We start from the raw sequence: 15856 nt of genomic DNA on the forward strand, positions 1-15856 counted from the left end.
CCAAAACATCCCAGGCCTATCAATCAACAATGTATGTCTCTGGGTGGGTATGGGTAGAAAACATGGAGTCTATCAGTGTTTCCAATAAAACGTTAAATAAAAAGTTTGCAGACGACACAACGGTGATTGGCATCATCAGCGGCAACGATGAGTCGGCCTACAGAGAGGAGGTCCAGCACCTGGCGGTGTGGTGCGCCGACAACAACTTGGCTCTCAAAACCATAAAAACCAAAGAACTGATTGTGGACTTCAGGAAGAAAGCTGGCACACACATCCCCATCCATATCAATGGGATGGAGGTTGAGTGTGTCGCCAGCTTCAAGTTCCTGGGTGTCCACATCTCCAAGGACCTATCTTGGACCCTCAACACCTCATCCCTGGTAAAAAAACACCAGCGTCTCTTCTTTCTGAGGAGACTGAAGAAGGCCCATCTGTCTCCTCAGATTCTAGAGAACTTCTACCGCTGTACCATAGAGAGCATCCTTACAAACTGCATCTCAGTGTGGTATGGCAGCTGCTCTGTCACGGACCGCAAATCACTGCAGAGGGTGGTGAAAACTGCCCAACGCATCACCGGTTCCTCACTCCCCACCATTGAGGCTGTCCAGAGCAAGAGATGTCTGCGGAGGGAACACAGCATCGAAATGGACAGCTCTCACCCCAGCCACAGACTGTTTGCCCTCCTTCCCTCTGGGAGGCGCTACAGGGTCCTCCGTTCCCGGACCAGCAGGTTCAGGAACAGCTTCATTCCTACGGCTGTCACTCTACTAAACTCCACAGGGATAGCCCCCCACCAGTGACTGTACTTCCCCCCTCCACCCTGGCTTGACTGTCATCACGCACTCCTGCAGCACTGAACATTGCACTTACACTACTACTATATTGCACCTGCACTTTGCATACTTATTTACACTTCTTATTCATTGCTGCTATTCTTGTCCCAATTGCTGTTTGTATTTACTGTCTATTTGTGTTTATTTGTTCACTTATTGCACTTTACACATGCTCTGCACTTTTTGCTGTTTTTCCACTTCTGGTTAGATGCTAAACTGCATTTTGTTGCCTCAGTACTGTACTCTGTGCAATGACAATGAAGTTGATTCTAATCTAATGGTTTCATGATAAGCAAAAGTCCTAGCATTTCCTGTATTGACATGGTCACCCATCTGTTCAGTAAATATTTTTACCTTGAAGGTACATTTGACATAAGCTCTGGAAGAAATTGAGAGACCACTGCACCTTTTTCTTTCACTTTCAAAAAAGTTTAGGACAATTATTTGACGTTTTGAGTTAGGAACAGAAGGGTAAACATGTGCAGTACCCTTCTATTTCTTGCTCAAAATGGTCGGCGCTTATTGGGAAGCTACCATAACTCCCTTTATCATCATAGTTATTGTAATAACAAAAATGTCGATATTACGTCAGTATAGAAATACTAGGCACCTTTAAGGCATATATATATATCACGAAACAGGCAGAACAAGAGATATATTTAATTAATCAAAAAAAGTTACGATAGTGCCCCCCCCCCTTTTCGAAAAAGGCCTCAAAAAGACAACAGGAGTCAGGGGCAGAAAACTGCGAGATGATGCCCGTGCATCACTTTCCGGTAAGTCCATGTTTAATCATTGTTAAATACGGGAAATGTGCTGCTAATTTAATGGTTAGCCTATGCATACACCTCGAACTAGCTGACGTTATTGCTAATGTTAGCACACTCAAATATGTTAGGTGCAAGCTGAATTTAGATTTTACTGTTAAACATTAGGCCCTATCTATGCATTTACTTGTAATTACAAGTAGGCCTAACTGACGCCAGCTAGCTGTTACTTTACTTTACATTCTATGGTGCTTTTATATTCGATTTATCAAATCGTTTTTAAATGAGTAATAAAGGTGGAGAGCTCCTTGGCTGCATGCTTTCAGTTTTAAAAGTTTATAATTTGGAAAACCAGGCTGAGAAACGAGTGGTGCTGAAAAATTAAGAGACAAAAAGACATCACCTACACTAGACATGGTTTTACCAATTGAAAAACGGCTGTTTATTTTACATGAAGCTCAAAAAACTATTTTGCGCTCAAATAAAGGCCATATCTGTTTGAATGTTACACATGATTACGTAGGCACTAAACCGTCATAATGGTGTATTCATGCTTAAATGAAACATTACACAGCTAGCTACATCACATTTCTTCTGAACAGGCAGGCGAATAGTAGGCTAACTTGAAGACTATTGTAAGCTTTCTCAGAATATTTTCTCAGGCTCTTCAGACAATTTTGTGCTTTTTGGTGAGTAATTCTTATTTACACATTAATGTTTCCCCTATTTATTGTAATCATACACAAAACATAATTTTTATGCTCAATTTAATTCACACTTTCGTTATGCAGTTGCCGTAGGCTAAATATGAAGGTCAAGGTCAGGGCGAACTTTATTATCCACAAGTAGGAAATTCATAATGACTTGGTTCGGCCTCATAGTGAGCGAACCAACATGTTACTGGTTTATGACAATTTATCCACAAGGTTACGGCGTCTAAAAACATGCATTTAAACTTAACAAAGACATGCAGGCAGGAGACGTGTAGGGACCGTGTCGCCGCTCGCGCATGCGCCACATCATAATTTGAGGTCATGGCTGTACAACTAAGAAAATGTCTCTCAGATTCAAAATTCGAATACATTTAAAGCAAGTTTTGATAATAAACCAATCAATTAAGCTTACTAATAATAATTTAATGGCTCTGGTCGGTACCTATACAGACAAGAAAGATGTTGCCAATTTAAAGGACTGCTTGGCTGTATGGATTTCAAAATCATATATGTCCTACATGACGGAACTAGTGTAGTGCAGATGGGCCAAGTAACAATTATCGCACAGCCTACATGTTGTAGTTTGCATAGTGGGCATCGTTTGCGTATTATTTATTGGAGTCATCTGAGCTACATGCTTGTGTGTAATTACACATTTCTAATGAAGAATATTGACACATTTATTTTATGGACATAGTCTACGTTCTGTATAAAAGTATGTTTGAATGCTACACATGATTGCGTACAAAAACGTAATAATGGATATTCACATCATATATACATGTCTATGGATATTTATACTTACATGAAACATTACACAGCTACATCACATTTCTTCTGAACAGGCAGGTGAATAGTAACTTGAAGACTTGTATTGTAAGATTTCTCAGAAGATTTTCTCAGGCGTTCCTGACAATATTGTGCTTTTCAGTGAGTAATTCTTATTTACACATTAATGTTTCCCCTACTTATTGTAATCTTAAAGGTAAAACATAATTTAATTCTAAATGTAATCCACCCTTTTGTTACACAGTTACCGTCAATATCACCGCATCAAATACATTTAAAGCAAGTTTTGATACATGGTTTTCTTTTTGTGTTTTGTTATAACTCTGCTTGTACTAATAATAATAATAATATGTACTTCTTGTTTTTGGCTACCCGCAATGCTATGGGGCTATCTTGTTGTTATTATCAGTGACCTATGCACTTTGTAAAGCTCTCTCTTGGAAGTCGCTTTGGATAAAAGCGTCTGCTAAATGAATAAATGTAAATGTAACTGACCACATCAATAAAAAGAGACTCAAGACTCAGTCCACACCTCAACAGCATTGCAGTTACAAAAGTTACAAGTTGTCTCTCTCGATTGCTTCACAGCCAATCATTGTGAACCAAACATGGCGATACCCAACTCTTCCAGTCAGGTCAGCTCCTCTCAAATAACACTTTCCCATGATCACTGTTATTGGCCATAGCCTAATGCAGTGGTTTTCAGAGATTTTATTTATGAAAAGTAATTTTACACTTAAATGGTTAATCATCAAACATGGTCAAATACCTCTGAGTGACTGTGTCTCTATTGTAGGGAGTTGAACTTGATGGGACCACTATCCAGCCCAATGACTGGAAAAATGGGGACCATCTTTCTCTCCATTCATTTGACGAGGAAGATTTTCTGGTAAGTCTGTGCATAGTAATAAGTGAAATGGATGAAACATGATAAGAGTTTGTATGAACTTACACTTAAATGGTTAAACAGCAAACATGGTCAAATACCTCTGAGTGACTGTGTCTCTAATATAGGAAGTGGAACGTGGTGGGAACACTGTCCGTCAGACCAAAGATTACGATGACCTCTCCATACATTCAGTCAGCGAGAGAGATTTTCTGGTCAGTTTGTGCATCAAAAGCATCAAGGTACAGTACATTTTGAAGATAGACTGTGTGAACAATATGTTTCCATCTGACTCACAGTCTGATGAGGACCGTGACAGCCAGCAGAATCCACTTCCGGATAGACGCCTGGTATGTGTATGTGTGTGACAAAAGGTCAATGAATTGGCTTTTTCTATTAGTGCTGAATCAGTTTTTCCCTCATTTACATGAAGTAATTTCGCAGACGCTCTTATCCAGAGTCAAATTTTCCTCTCTGCCCTGTTCCTGCACATTGTACTTTACCCTTGGTCTCCCTAGAATCACGTTATGGATGACGAAGCCCAGGGCCTTCTTCCTTCCTCTGTGAGAGCCGTGACCGAGCCTTGCATCACTAATGACGTGCACCCCACCATGCTACACGATCAGAAGAGGCGCGACACGAAGTCCCGTTTCACAAGAGAAAAGGTCATGAAAAGGTTCCAAAAATCCCTGGTTGCCCTGGAACAGGACCTTATGACAGCCAAGGAGGAGATCCTGAACACCAACGAGTACTTCAAAGAGATGTCTCGTGTGAAGAGCCAGGGAAAAGGCCTGATGGGTGCGTCTCTGAGAAGACTCGTTTGTAACGTCAGAGGGAGAAGGCTCCAAAGAGTTCAGGCGCAGAAGTATATGCGGGTCAGCAAAGATTTCGATGCGCTGATCCAAGAGGTGATGAAGGACTGCATGGATGATTTCAATCTGTCGGGCCTGGAGAACTGGCAGAAAGAGGTTAAGAAGCTACGCATGGCCTGCAGGGCCTGCACTGAGAGGATCCAACCACCCGAGGTGTGTAGTTCCCCACCACAGGTCCAACCCTCTCAGGAAGAAAAGCCCTCCATCCAACGCTTTGTAAGTAATCAGTACAGACGTACTGTACGTATACATTTATTCAGCTCTTGTTTGATTCAAGGTATGGCATGGCACTGTTTGTGGATTATCATCCTAAAGAGCCATGGAAAGATCCCAGGTCCCACATGCTAAAAGGGGATGTCTTCTCTTGTGACTGTGTCTCCCCAGGATCTGTCTGAGACAGAGACCATTCCTGTGGTCTCTTTCACCATCGAGGACGCCATGGAATCCCCCCCTCTGACTCCTCCTACTCCCGAGGCCCTCCTCTTCGACCAGCAGCTTCCCCGGGCTTTGACTCCCCTCAACCGTGTCACAGTTGGAGTTGTGACTCCGAGCAGGCCTGAGACTCCGCCTGCTGTGGTGTATTTACCCCCCCCTCGTCTGGCACCAATCACCCACTTGAGCGCTGATCTAAAGAGGCTGCTCCAAGGAGGACTGGAAGGGCTCCAACAGGTAGGTCATGATCATCATAGGCAAATATGTGATGATATTCACTGTTAAAGCATGAATACATTTAAATTAATTAAATACATTGCGGACTAATGAGGCTGGAAAAGAACCATGATTTCATTGGTTACATTTTTTTCTCAGCTCAGTGATTCATCCATGTAAGCTTGTGTTGTGCTTTCAGGATGTGACGGAAGAGAAGAAGACCTGCAAAGGGGAGAAAAAGAACACTGGCAAAGTGGAGAAGAAGAAGCCTGGCAAAGGGGAGAAGAAGAAGCCTGGCAAAGTGGAGAAGAAGAAGCCTGGCAAAGGGGAGAAGAAGAAGCCTGGCAAAGGGGAGAAGACGGCCAAAACCCAGTCGTATATCAAACCACTGCTTGTGTTGGAAGCCAGCAACAAACAGCCAGAGGAATACTCTGAAAACAATGTGAAGGAGGAGAAAAAGAAAAAGAAGAATGTGGGAAAGAGGTGAGGACAGATAGCAGAAAGGCTCAATGGGGGGGGTGGTAGAATGTGGGTAAAGACAGCAAGACCCTCATTGTAAGGATGGGAGAATGCGTACTGGTATGGCAGATAACATATTATGTTTTTTCTTATGATTGACAGGTTTCTCAAGTGGCTGTCGAGCAAACTCATATGCGGATGTTGTTCAGATGTTTAACAAACATCATGCATGCTCTTTCTCTCTCTCTGTCTTTCACTACACAGAGATCATGTAGACATACACACGTGACATCATCAGTTACACTCCGCCCTTACACATACCCATACAAACACATTCTCTCTCTCTCTCTCTCTCTCTCTCTCTCTCTCTCTCTCTCTCTCTCTCTCTCTCTCACACACACATTCACTCTCTCTCTTTCTCTCTCTATTTCTCTCTCTCTGTCTCACATACACACACACATTCTCTCTCTCTCTCTCTCTCTCTCTCTCTCTCTCTCTCTCTCTCTCTCTCTCTCTCACACACGCATTCACTCTCTCTCTTTTTCTCTCTCTATTTCTCTCTGTCTCACATACACACACACATTCACTCTCTCTTTCTCTCTCTCTCTCTCTCTCTCTCTCTCTCTCTCTCTCTCTCTCTCTCACACGCATTCACTCTCTCTCTTTCTCTCTCTATTTCTCTCTCTCTGTCTCACATACACACACACATTCACTCTCTCTCTCTCTCTTTCTCTCTCTCTCTCTCTCTCTCTCTCTCTCTCTCTCTCTCTCTCTCTCTCTCTCTCTCTCTCTCTCTCTCTCTCTCTCTCTCTCTCTCTCTCTCTCTCTCTCTCTCTCTCTCACTGTCACATCCCAGATGCAAAATGTTGTTCTCAATAAACTTATCATTTTGTGTTTCATTTGGTATTGCTTTTTGATGATTAACAGCCTAATAAACTATAGCCGACTTGGTCATCTCGCACCGTAATACTGTAGGCCTAAATTACTTTGCATGGCAGCCTATTTGAGAAAATAACCGTTTGGTGCACTTTATCTGTAAAACAGTAACTACTTGTTACCAACCGTTATGTTAGAATGTGGAGTCTTAACGCGATTTAGGCCTACCCTCATCTCCCACAAGATAATCCTAACACTGGGCCAATGTGTCTTTTTTTAAATGGTCAATAACGCACACCTCAGCACACAGCACTCAGTTTCAGTTCCGGGGCAGCACTGATTTGACCAGGAAGTTGTAACACACCATGTAACACAATTTCCACTATTCAGAATCAGAAGGGATTTTATTCGCCATGAGTGTTTGCACAAACAAGGAATTTACTTTGGCAGGGAGGTGCATAAGTGCAGCTAGTTCTGGCAGGGCAATCGGGCAGCGCGTGTCATTCATGTAACGGGGACGTAAGGCGTCTTACTCCACCTTCCTTTACTCCACCCACTACCACACCCATGTTAGCAGCGCATATCCATTGGGCCACGTCCGATAAGAAGTCTTTAAAAGATGCGCGGATATGCACACACTCACCCCGGTCGTTGTATGATCAGTGCTGCTGCAACCGTCCCCTTCTTCCCCATGCTGTCTGTATGTCTATCCATCGGGGGATTATATCTCTATTGCTCTCTGCCTCATATATCATGTATGTATGTGTTGAATCGAGGAGGCAGGGAGTGCTTCCCATGTCCATGTCATGTAACAATAAATGCTCAAATCTAATACGCGATTGTCTTGACTGAAATACATTAAACATATAGGAATATTGAAACTTAAATATGTGGACTAACTATACAAAAGGAGCAAAGTCTAGCTAATACTAAGGGGGGTCTAGCTAATACTAAGGGGAATAAAAAATATAATTATATAATATATTTACTTCAATGTACCAAAACATCCCAGGCCTATCAATCAACAATGTATGTCTCTGGGTGGGTATGGGTAGAAAACATGGAGTCTATCAGTGTTTCCAATAAAACGTTAAATAAAAAGTTTGCAGACGACACAACGGTGATTGGCATCATCAGCGGCAACGATGAGTCGGCCTACAGAGAGGAGGTCCAGCACCTGGCGGTGTGGTGCGCCGACAACAACTTGGCTCTCAAAACCATAAAAACCAAAGAACTGATTGTGGACTTCAGGAAGAAAGCTGGCACACACATCCCCATCCATATCAATGGGATGGAGGTTGAGTGTGTCGCCAGCTTCAAGTTCCTGGGTGTCCACATCTCCAAGGACCTATCTTGGACCCTCAACACCTCATCCCTGGTAAAAAAACACCAGCGTCTCTTCTTTCTGAGGAGACTGAAGAAGGCCCATCTGTCTCCTCAGATTCTAGAGAACTTCTACCGCTGTACCATAGAGAGCATCCTTACGAACTGCATCTCAGTGTGGTATGGCAGCTGCTCTGTCACGGACCGCAAATCACTGCAGAGGGTGGTGAAAACTGCCCAACGCATCACCGGTTCCTCACTCCCCACCATTGAGGCTGTCCAGAGCAAGAGATGTCTGCGGAGGGAACACAGCGTCAAAATGGACAGCTCTCACCCCAGCCACAGACTGTTTGCCCTCCTCCCCTCTGGGAGGCGCTACAGGGTCCTCCGTTCCCGGACCAGCAGGTTCAGGAACAGCTTCATTCCTACGGCTGTCACTCTACTAAACTCCACAGGGATAGCCCCCCACCAGTGACTGTACTTCCCCCCTCCACCCTGGCTTGACTGTCATCACGCACTCCTGCAGCACTGAACATTGCACTTACACTACTACTATATTGCACCTGCACTCTGCATACTTATTTACACTTCTTATTCATTGCTGCTATTCTTGTCCCAATTGCTGTTTGTATTTACTGTCTATTTGTGTTTATTTGTTCACTTATTGCACTTTACACATGCTCTGCACTTTTTGCTGTTTTTCCACTTCTGGTTAGATGCTAAACTGCATTTTGTTGTACTGTACTCTGTGCAATGACAATGAAGTTGATTCTAATCTAATGGTTTCATGATAAGCAAAAGTCCTAGCATTTCCTGTATTGACATGGTCACCCATCTGTTCAGTAAATATTTTTACCTTGAAGGTACATTTGACATAAGCTCTGGAAGAAATTGAGAGACCACTGCACCTTTTTCTTTCACTTTCAAAAAAGTTTAGGACAATTATTTGACGTTTTGAGTTAGGAACAGAAGGGTAAACATGTGCAGTACCCTTCTATTTCTTGCTCAAAATTGTCGGCGCTTATTGGGAAGCTACCATAACTCCCTTTATCATCATAGTTATTGTAATAATAAAAATGTCGATATTACGTCAGTATAGAAATACTAGGCACCTTTAAGGCATATATATATCACGAAACAGGCAGAACAAGATATATATTTAATTAATCAAAAAAAGTTACGATACCCCCCCCCTTTTCGAAAAAGGCCTCAAAAAGACAACAGGAGTCAGGGGCAGAAAACTGCGAGATGATGCCCGTGCATCACTTTCCGGTAAGTCCATGTTTAATCATTGTTAAATACGGGAAATGTGCTGCTAATTTAATGGTTAGCCTATGCATACACCTCGAACTAGCTGACGTTATTGCTAATGTTAGCACACTCAAATATGTTAGGTGCAAACTAAATTTAGATTTCACTGTTAAACATTAGGCCCTATCTATGCATTTTAAAATGCATAGATAATGTTTACTTGTCATTACAAGTCGGCCTAACTGACGCCAGCTAGCTGTTACTTTACTTTACATTCTATGGTGCTTTTATATTCGATTTATCAAATCGTTTTTAAATGAGTAATAAAGGTGGAGAGCTCCTTGGCTGCATGCTTTCAGTTTTAAAAGTTTATAATTTGGAAAACCAGGCTGAGAAACGAGTGGTGCTGAAAAATTAAGAGACAAAAAGACATCACCTACACTAGACAAGGTTTTACCAATTGAAAAACGGCTGTTTATTTTACATGAAGCTCAAAAAACTATTTTGCGCTCAAATAAAGGCCATATCTGTTTGAATGTTACACATGATTACGTAGGCACTAAACCGTCATAATGGTGTATTCATGCTTAAATGAAACATTACACAGCTAGCTACATCACATATCTTCTGAACAGGCAGGCGAATAGTAGGCTAACTTGAAGACTATTGTAAGCTTTCTCAGAATATTTTCTCAGGCTCTTCAGACAATTTTGTGCTTTTTGGTGAGTAATTCTTATTTTCACATTAACCCAGGTAGCCAGCCGAATCGGGCCGATTGCGGTTAAGTGCCGGCGCACTCGGCTGTGTTCTGGCATCGGATCGCCTACATTGAGCCGGCTCTGGCCCAGAATAGGTTGCCAGATTTGGCTAGGTTTTGGTTGTGCGGACATGGGCCGATTGCGGCCGAGAATTGGCATATTTCCATTATGGAGTTATCTGGATCAGTAATAACATTTGAGTGTTGGGAGTTGTGGGTTGAGCTTGTTCTGTATTTCAATAAAACAAATTAAGGATATTTTTTGTGTGTATCGTATTCTTGATATGCCAGTATTTATAGTTTGTACTAACATTTGTATCATACTTGCACACAATTTGAAAAACAACACCATTTGAATTGGCCGCGGGAATATAGGCTACTCGCGCACCCATCCAGCACCTGTGTGTGAGAGGCGCTCATCTACTCGCGCACCCATCCAGCGCCTGTGTGTGAGAGGCGCTCACATTTTCAACTGCCATTCTGTTAACGGTCATGGGAGCAGTTCGTTGTCAGGTAAGGCCATTTAAATAGAGAAATACACTATACTTTTCAGGATATTTAATATTAAAATAATAAGGTGTTGCTAAGTCTAGCTTACGTTAGACAATGTTTATGATATGTAGCTTACTAGTAATAATAACCTAGCTAGCCTAATCTAATGATGTGTTGCAGCTAGCTACAATGTGTCAGGTTTGGATGGACTCTTGATACAGTATAGCTTACCAACATCCTCTAATAGAGAGATATCAATAGTTGTATTCATTATACAGCTTGAAACGTTATTACTTTGCTTCATTTTTGAGATGCAGCTTAGTTTTTAGTCGATCGACCTATATGTCTAACATGATGTAGAAGCGGGTGAAAACTTGATAGCCACTTGTACACTTTAACGAATTGTTCAAAACTCATTCAAGTAAGCGGATCGTCCGCTTACTTGAGTGAGTATTGACGAAAGCAGCGGATGAAAACGATCACATCTGTATTCGTTGTATAATGTGTTGGTAGCCATAATGGCCTCTGACTTGAGTTATGGTTACAAAACTGCTCGAGAACGTCCTCTCGAGCAGGAGACTCGCGCTCAAGTCAGAGGCGCCCACTTTATGTTCACATCAGAGTAGCCTATGGAAGATTATTCCTGTCAAAATTCAAATGATAAATGACATTTTCAAATTATAAATGAAATGCTTAAACGTGTTACTAATTGTCTTTGTGTTTAACGCCTAGGCCCAACACAATTGACCACAGAACCAGCCACAGGAATCGGAGGGAGCAGTCGTTTTTGTTGTAAGTCAACAGAAGTAGAAAAATATCAGCTCATTTAGCAATATTTTATTCTATTTTGGTTAATCCATTTTATTTCTTCACGTGTTTAACCCCTAGGCCCAACGCAATTGGCAAAGGAACCTTGTAGGCTACTGTAAGTTCATCATTTTTATGTTTTTCAATTTTGCCCAAGACTTGTGCTGTGAAGTTCATCTGCACAGCTGGACTTCTTAGTTGTCACAAAGTTAATCTCCTTTACCATCTGTAGTCTACCCTTTGGCCATAATGAATGAGCGTTATTCTGAATACGTCAAGTCATCAAATCTGCGAAGAAAGTCAACAGCCACAGTCAAGAAACGTTTAGAATCATACTTTAAAGATAATCTCCTGACCGGCCCAGGGTAAACAACCAGCCCATGTGTGATCGTAAGTGTTAAACAGCAATTATTACAAACAAAATGTATTCATTTCTCAAAAAGGTTGTATGGGGCTTAATTTGTAATGGGCTTAATTTGTATTTGAATATACTATTTAAAACATGTCTGACTGCTTGTGTGTCTTAACCTGTTGCCCTTAGTATATGCCCAGGTATTAACTTGGTAGGTGTTTTTGTTTTATTTTTCAGCAATTCTCCGTGACATTTTGACGACTATGGAGACGATCAAGCATCAACAGCAAATGATTTTGCTACAGTTGCAAACAACTCGTCAACCAATGGAGGTGCCAGATGTTTCTGGCTTTCCATTAACATCACTGGATGAACTAATCAAGCTCGAGGAGAGCATTGCTTCACAGGTGGAATACAAACGAAAATTGGTAGGTGAACGTTCATGTATTTGTTGAATTGATATTTGCTGAGACTTTTGACCTATGGTGCTTTTTAATGAAAAAAATAAAGATATGTGATATTATAGATTCAGCGCCTATAAAAATGATCATAAGCTAATAGGGGCAATTCTTTTCATCTTTCAGGTCACCTATTTTGGGCTGGCGGGGGGGTTGACAATAAAGGAGACAGTTTGGAGAATAATGGCCAAACTATTGAAAAATCAACTGGCTAAGCAAATTAACTGGCGAGGGGTAAATGGCAAGTATGGCTTTGAGCCACTTGCCATTAAAGATGTTGTCCTCAGTAAGTTTTATTTTAGTATTATAAGGTAGAAATAAGAAACAGTATAAAGTAGTAGTATGCCTAGTATGCTTATTCACTTTCCTGTCTTGTGAACGGCCTTAACCTGCCTGTTCCATTACGTTTTTTTGTTTATTTCTTAAGAATCTGTGCGATGCAATGCAAGTACTGCATCTGCATCCGATGGAGATGTAGAAAAGTTTATTAAAAGGTGGCTGCAGCTTGCATCGGACCGAGATGGAGGAAGACGAGAGCGGGCAATGAGACAAGCTAATTCTTAGTAAGATGTGTTCCAAATGTTCAAATCTGTCTATATATACCGTGTATGTGTGTGTATATTATTTGTATATATCCTTCTAGCATCTGTATATATATATATATCTGACTGTGTAAGCAACCATGTTTATCTGCCCCTTCCCTCCTCTCCTTTTCTCTCTCTATATTCATCTTATAGGGTACATCTCAAGCTTCAAAGGGGCATGCTTGAGGAGGCTGCGGTCATTACACACACATACACAAACTGTATTTATTCAAATAAATTGTTAAAAATAGACATGCATGGTGTAATTTTTGCTACTGAAAAGTAGCACATTATGGGGTTAGGTATGGGGTAATGTAGGAGGGATTGCCACAATATCATCATAATTTGTGTTAACTCTAAATATCGAGTTTTAGTGTTACAATGAAAAAAATATTTTGTGCTCTGTGTCTAGGCCCTAGTGTCCATGTATTTTTCTTTTTTTTAAGCTAATATTGCATTGGTAAAAGGAAGAGCCCGTTTTTATTCATGCACACTCTCCAGGACCTGCTTCAAGCAAGTTGGCAACGTAAGATGTGGTTTTGAAATCTTCTGGCATTATAGTGGATCCGTCATGACTTTTTACAGGCTGTCAACTGGCTAACATATGGGCTAGTTCTGGCAGTTTTGTTGGGGTGATTCCGGCCCAATGTTGGAAATACTGGTTCAGTTTCGGGCTGCCGGACCCGGGCCAGTGTACTTGGGCCGATTCTGGGGCGTCATTCAAACCAGATTTGGCCCGAGTCCGGCAACCGCACTCGGGCCGAGTAATTTCTTCTGGCCTGCCGGATCTGGGCCATTATCGGGCCAAACCATTTTGGCTACCTGGGAATGTTTCCCCTATTTATTGTAATCATACACAAAACATAATTTTATGCTCAATTTAATTCACACTTTCGTTATGCAGTTGCCGTAGGCTAAATATGAAGGTCAAGGTCAGGGCGAACTTTATTATCCACAAGTAGGAAATTCATAATGACTTGGTTCGGCCTCATAGTGAGCGAACCAACATGTTACTGGTTTATGACAATTTATCCACAAGGTTACGGCGTCTAAAAACATGCATTTAAACTTAACAAAGACATGCAGGCAGGAGACGTTTAGGGACCGTGTCGCCGCTCGCGCATGCGCCACATCATAATTTGAGGTCATGGCTGTACAACTAAGAAAATGTGTCTCAGATTCAAAATTCGAATACATTTAAAGCAAGTTTTGATAATAAACCAATCAATAAAGCTTAATAATAATAATTTAATGGCTCTGGTCGGTACCTATACAGACAAGAAAGATGTTGCCAATTTAAAGGACTGCTTGGCTGTATGGATTTCAAAATCATATCTGTCCTACATGACGGAACTAGTGTAGTGCAGATGGGCCAAGTAACAATTATCGCACAGCCTACGTGTTGTAGTTTGCATAGTGGGCATCGTTTGCGTATTATTTATTGGAGTCATCTGAGCTACATGCTTGTGTGTAATTACACATTTCTAATGAAGAATATTGACACATTTATTTTATGGACATAGTCTACGTTCTGTATAAAAGTATGTTTGAATGCTACACATGATTGCGTACAAAAACGTCATAATGGATATTCACATCATATATACATGTCTATGGATATTTATACTTACATGAAACATTACACAGCTACATCACATTTCTTCTGAACAGGCAGGTGAATAGTAACTTGAAGACTTGTATTGTAAGATTTCTCAGAAGATTTTTTCAGGCGTTCCTGACAATATTGTGCTTTTCAGTGAGTAATTCTTATTTACACATTAATGTTTCCCCTACTTATTGTAATCTTAAAGGTAAAACATAATTTAATTCTAAATGTAATCCACCCTTTTGTTACACAGTTACCGTCAATATCACCGCATCAAATACATTTAAAGCAAGTTTTGATACATGGTTTTCTTTTTGTGTTTTGTTATAACTCTGCTTGTACTACTAATAATAATAATATGTACTTCTTGTTTTTGGCTACCCGCAATGCTATGGGGCTATCTTGTTGTTATTATCAGTGACCTATGCACTTTGTAAAGCTCTCTCTTGGAAGTCGCTTTGGATAAAAGCGTCTGCTAAATGAATAAATGTAAATGTAACTGACCACATCAATAAAAAGAGACTCAAGACTCAGTCCACACCTCAACAGTATTGCAGTTACAAAAGTTACAAGTTGTCTCTCTCGATTGCTTCACAGCCAATCATTGTGAGCCGAACATGGCGATACCAAACTCTTCCAGTCAGGTCAGCTCCTCTCAAATAACACTTTCCCATGATCACTGTTATTGGCCATAGCCTAATGCAGTGGTTTTCAGAGATTTTATTTATGAAAAGTAATTTTACACTTAAATGGTTAATCATCAAACATGGTCAAATACCTCTGAGTGACTGTGTCTCTATTGTAGGGAGTTGAACTTGATGGGACCACTATCCAGCCCAACGACTGGAAAAATGGGGACCATCTTTCTCTCCATTCATTTGACGAGGAAGATTTTCTGGTAAGTCTGTGCATAGTAATAAGTGAAATGGATGAAACATGATAAGAGTTGGTATGAACTTAAACTTAAATGGTTAAACAGCAAACATGGTCAAATACCTCTGAGTGACTGTGTCTCTAATATAGGAAGTGGAACGTGGTGGGAACACTGTCCGTCAGACCAAAGATTACGATGACCTCTCCATACATTCAGTCAGCGAGAGAGATTTTCTGGTCAGTTTGTGCATCAAAAGCATCAAGGTACAGTACATTTTGAAGATAGACTGTGTGAACAATATGTTTCCATCTGACTCACAGTCTGATGAGGACCGTGACAGCCAGCAGAATCCACTTCCGGATAGACGCCTGGTATGTGTATGTGTGTGACAAAAGGTCAATGAATTGGCTTTTTCTATTAGTGCTGAATCAGTTTTTCCCTCATTTACATGAAGTAATTTCGCAGACGCTCTTATCCAGAGTCAAATTTTCCTCTCTGCCCTGTTCCTG

At 41.1% G+C, this 15856-nt stretch overlaps 3 protein-coding genes and 1 long non-coding RNA gene across 6 annotated transcripts in view; all 4 read left to right on the plus strand.

Moving 5' to 3' along the window:
• Positions 1-2899: 2899 nt before the first annotated feature.
• On the plus strand, positions 2900-4783 carry LOC146276814 (uncharacterized). Its single transcript, XM_084702038.1, has 7 exons — positions 2900-3243; positions 3691-3737; positions 3899-3991; positions 4117-4203; positions 4288-4338; positions 4507-4736; positions 4771-4783. The coding sequence occupies exons 2-7, from the start codon at positions 3711-3713 to the stop codon at positions 4781-4783; spliced, it is 501 nt and encodes a 166-aa protein (XP_084558164.1). The 5' UTR covers positions 2900-3243; positions 3691-3710.
• LOC146276815 (uncharacterized) lies at positions 4763-6354 on the plus strand. Its single transcript, XM_084701593.1, has 4 exons — positions 4763-5076; positions 5245-5529; positions 5708-5991; positions 6130-6354. The coding sequence occupies exons 1-4, from the start codon at positions 4783-4785 to the stop codon at positions 6182-6184; spliced, it is 918 nt and encodes a 305-aa protein (XP_084557719.1). The 5' UTR covers positions 4763-4782; the 3' UTR covers positions 6185-6354.
• Positions 6355-10163: 3809 nt separating this feature from the next.
• LOC146276816 (uncharacterized) lies at positions 10164-13117 on the plus strand. 3 transcript variants are annotated; one of them, XR_014762527.1, is made up of 8 exons: positions 10164-10687; positions 11399-11458; positions 11555-11591; positions 11706-11863; positions 12063-12253; positions 12410-12569; positions 12711-12846; positions 13021-13117. It is a non-coding gene; the product is annotated as an uncharacterized LOC146276816 (long non-coding RNA). The 3 variants fall into 3 exon arrangements; XR_014762526.1 differs by having other exon boundaries at positions 11555-11863; XR_014762528.1 differs by having other exon boundaries at positions 11555-11863; positions 12733-12846.
• Positions 13118-15044: 1927 nt separating this feature from the next.
• Positions 15045-15856, plus strand: part of LOC146276817 (uncharacterized) — a 1119-nt gene continuing 307 nt past the window's right edge. Inside the window, exons 1-4 of the mRNA XM_084702039.1 lie at positions 15045-15117; positions 15279-15371; positions 15497-15583; positions 15668-15718. Of these exons, the coding sequence (XP_084558165.1) occupies positions 15091-15117; positions 15279-15371; positions 15497-15583; positions 15668-15718 (258 nt within the window). The 5' untranslated portion in view covers positions 15045-15090. The remainder of the gene's footprint in view (positions 15118-15278; positions 15372-15496; positions 15584-15667; positions 15719-15856) is intronic.

The sequence above is a fragment of the Hypomesus nipponensis genome, chromosome 7, assembly GCF_054491055.1.
Source record: "Hypomesus nipponensis isolate SF chromosome 7, ASM5449105v1, whole genome shotgun sequence".
NCBI classification, from domain to species: Eukaryota; Metazoa; Chordata; class Actinopteri; order Osmeriformes; family Osmeridae; genus Hypomesus; species Hypomesus nipponensis.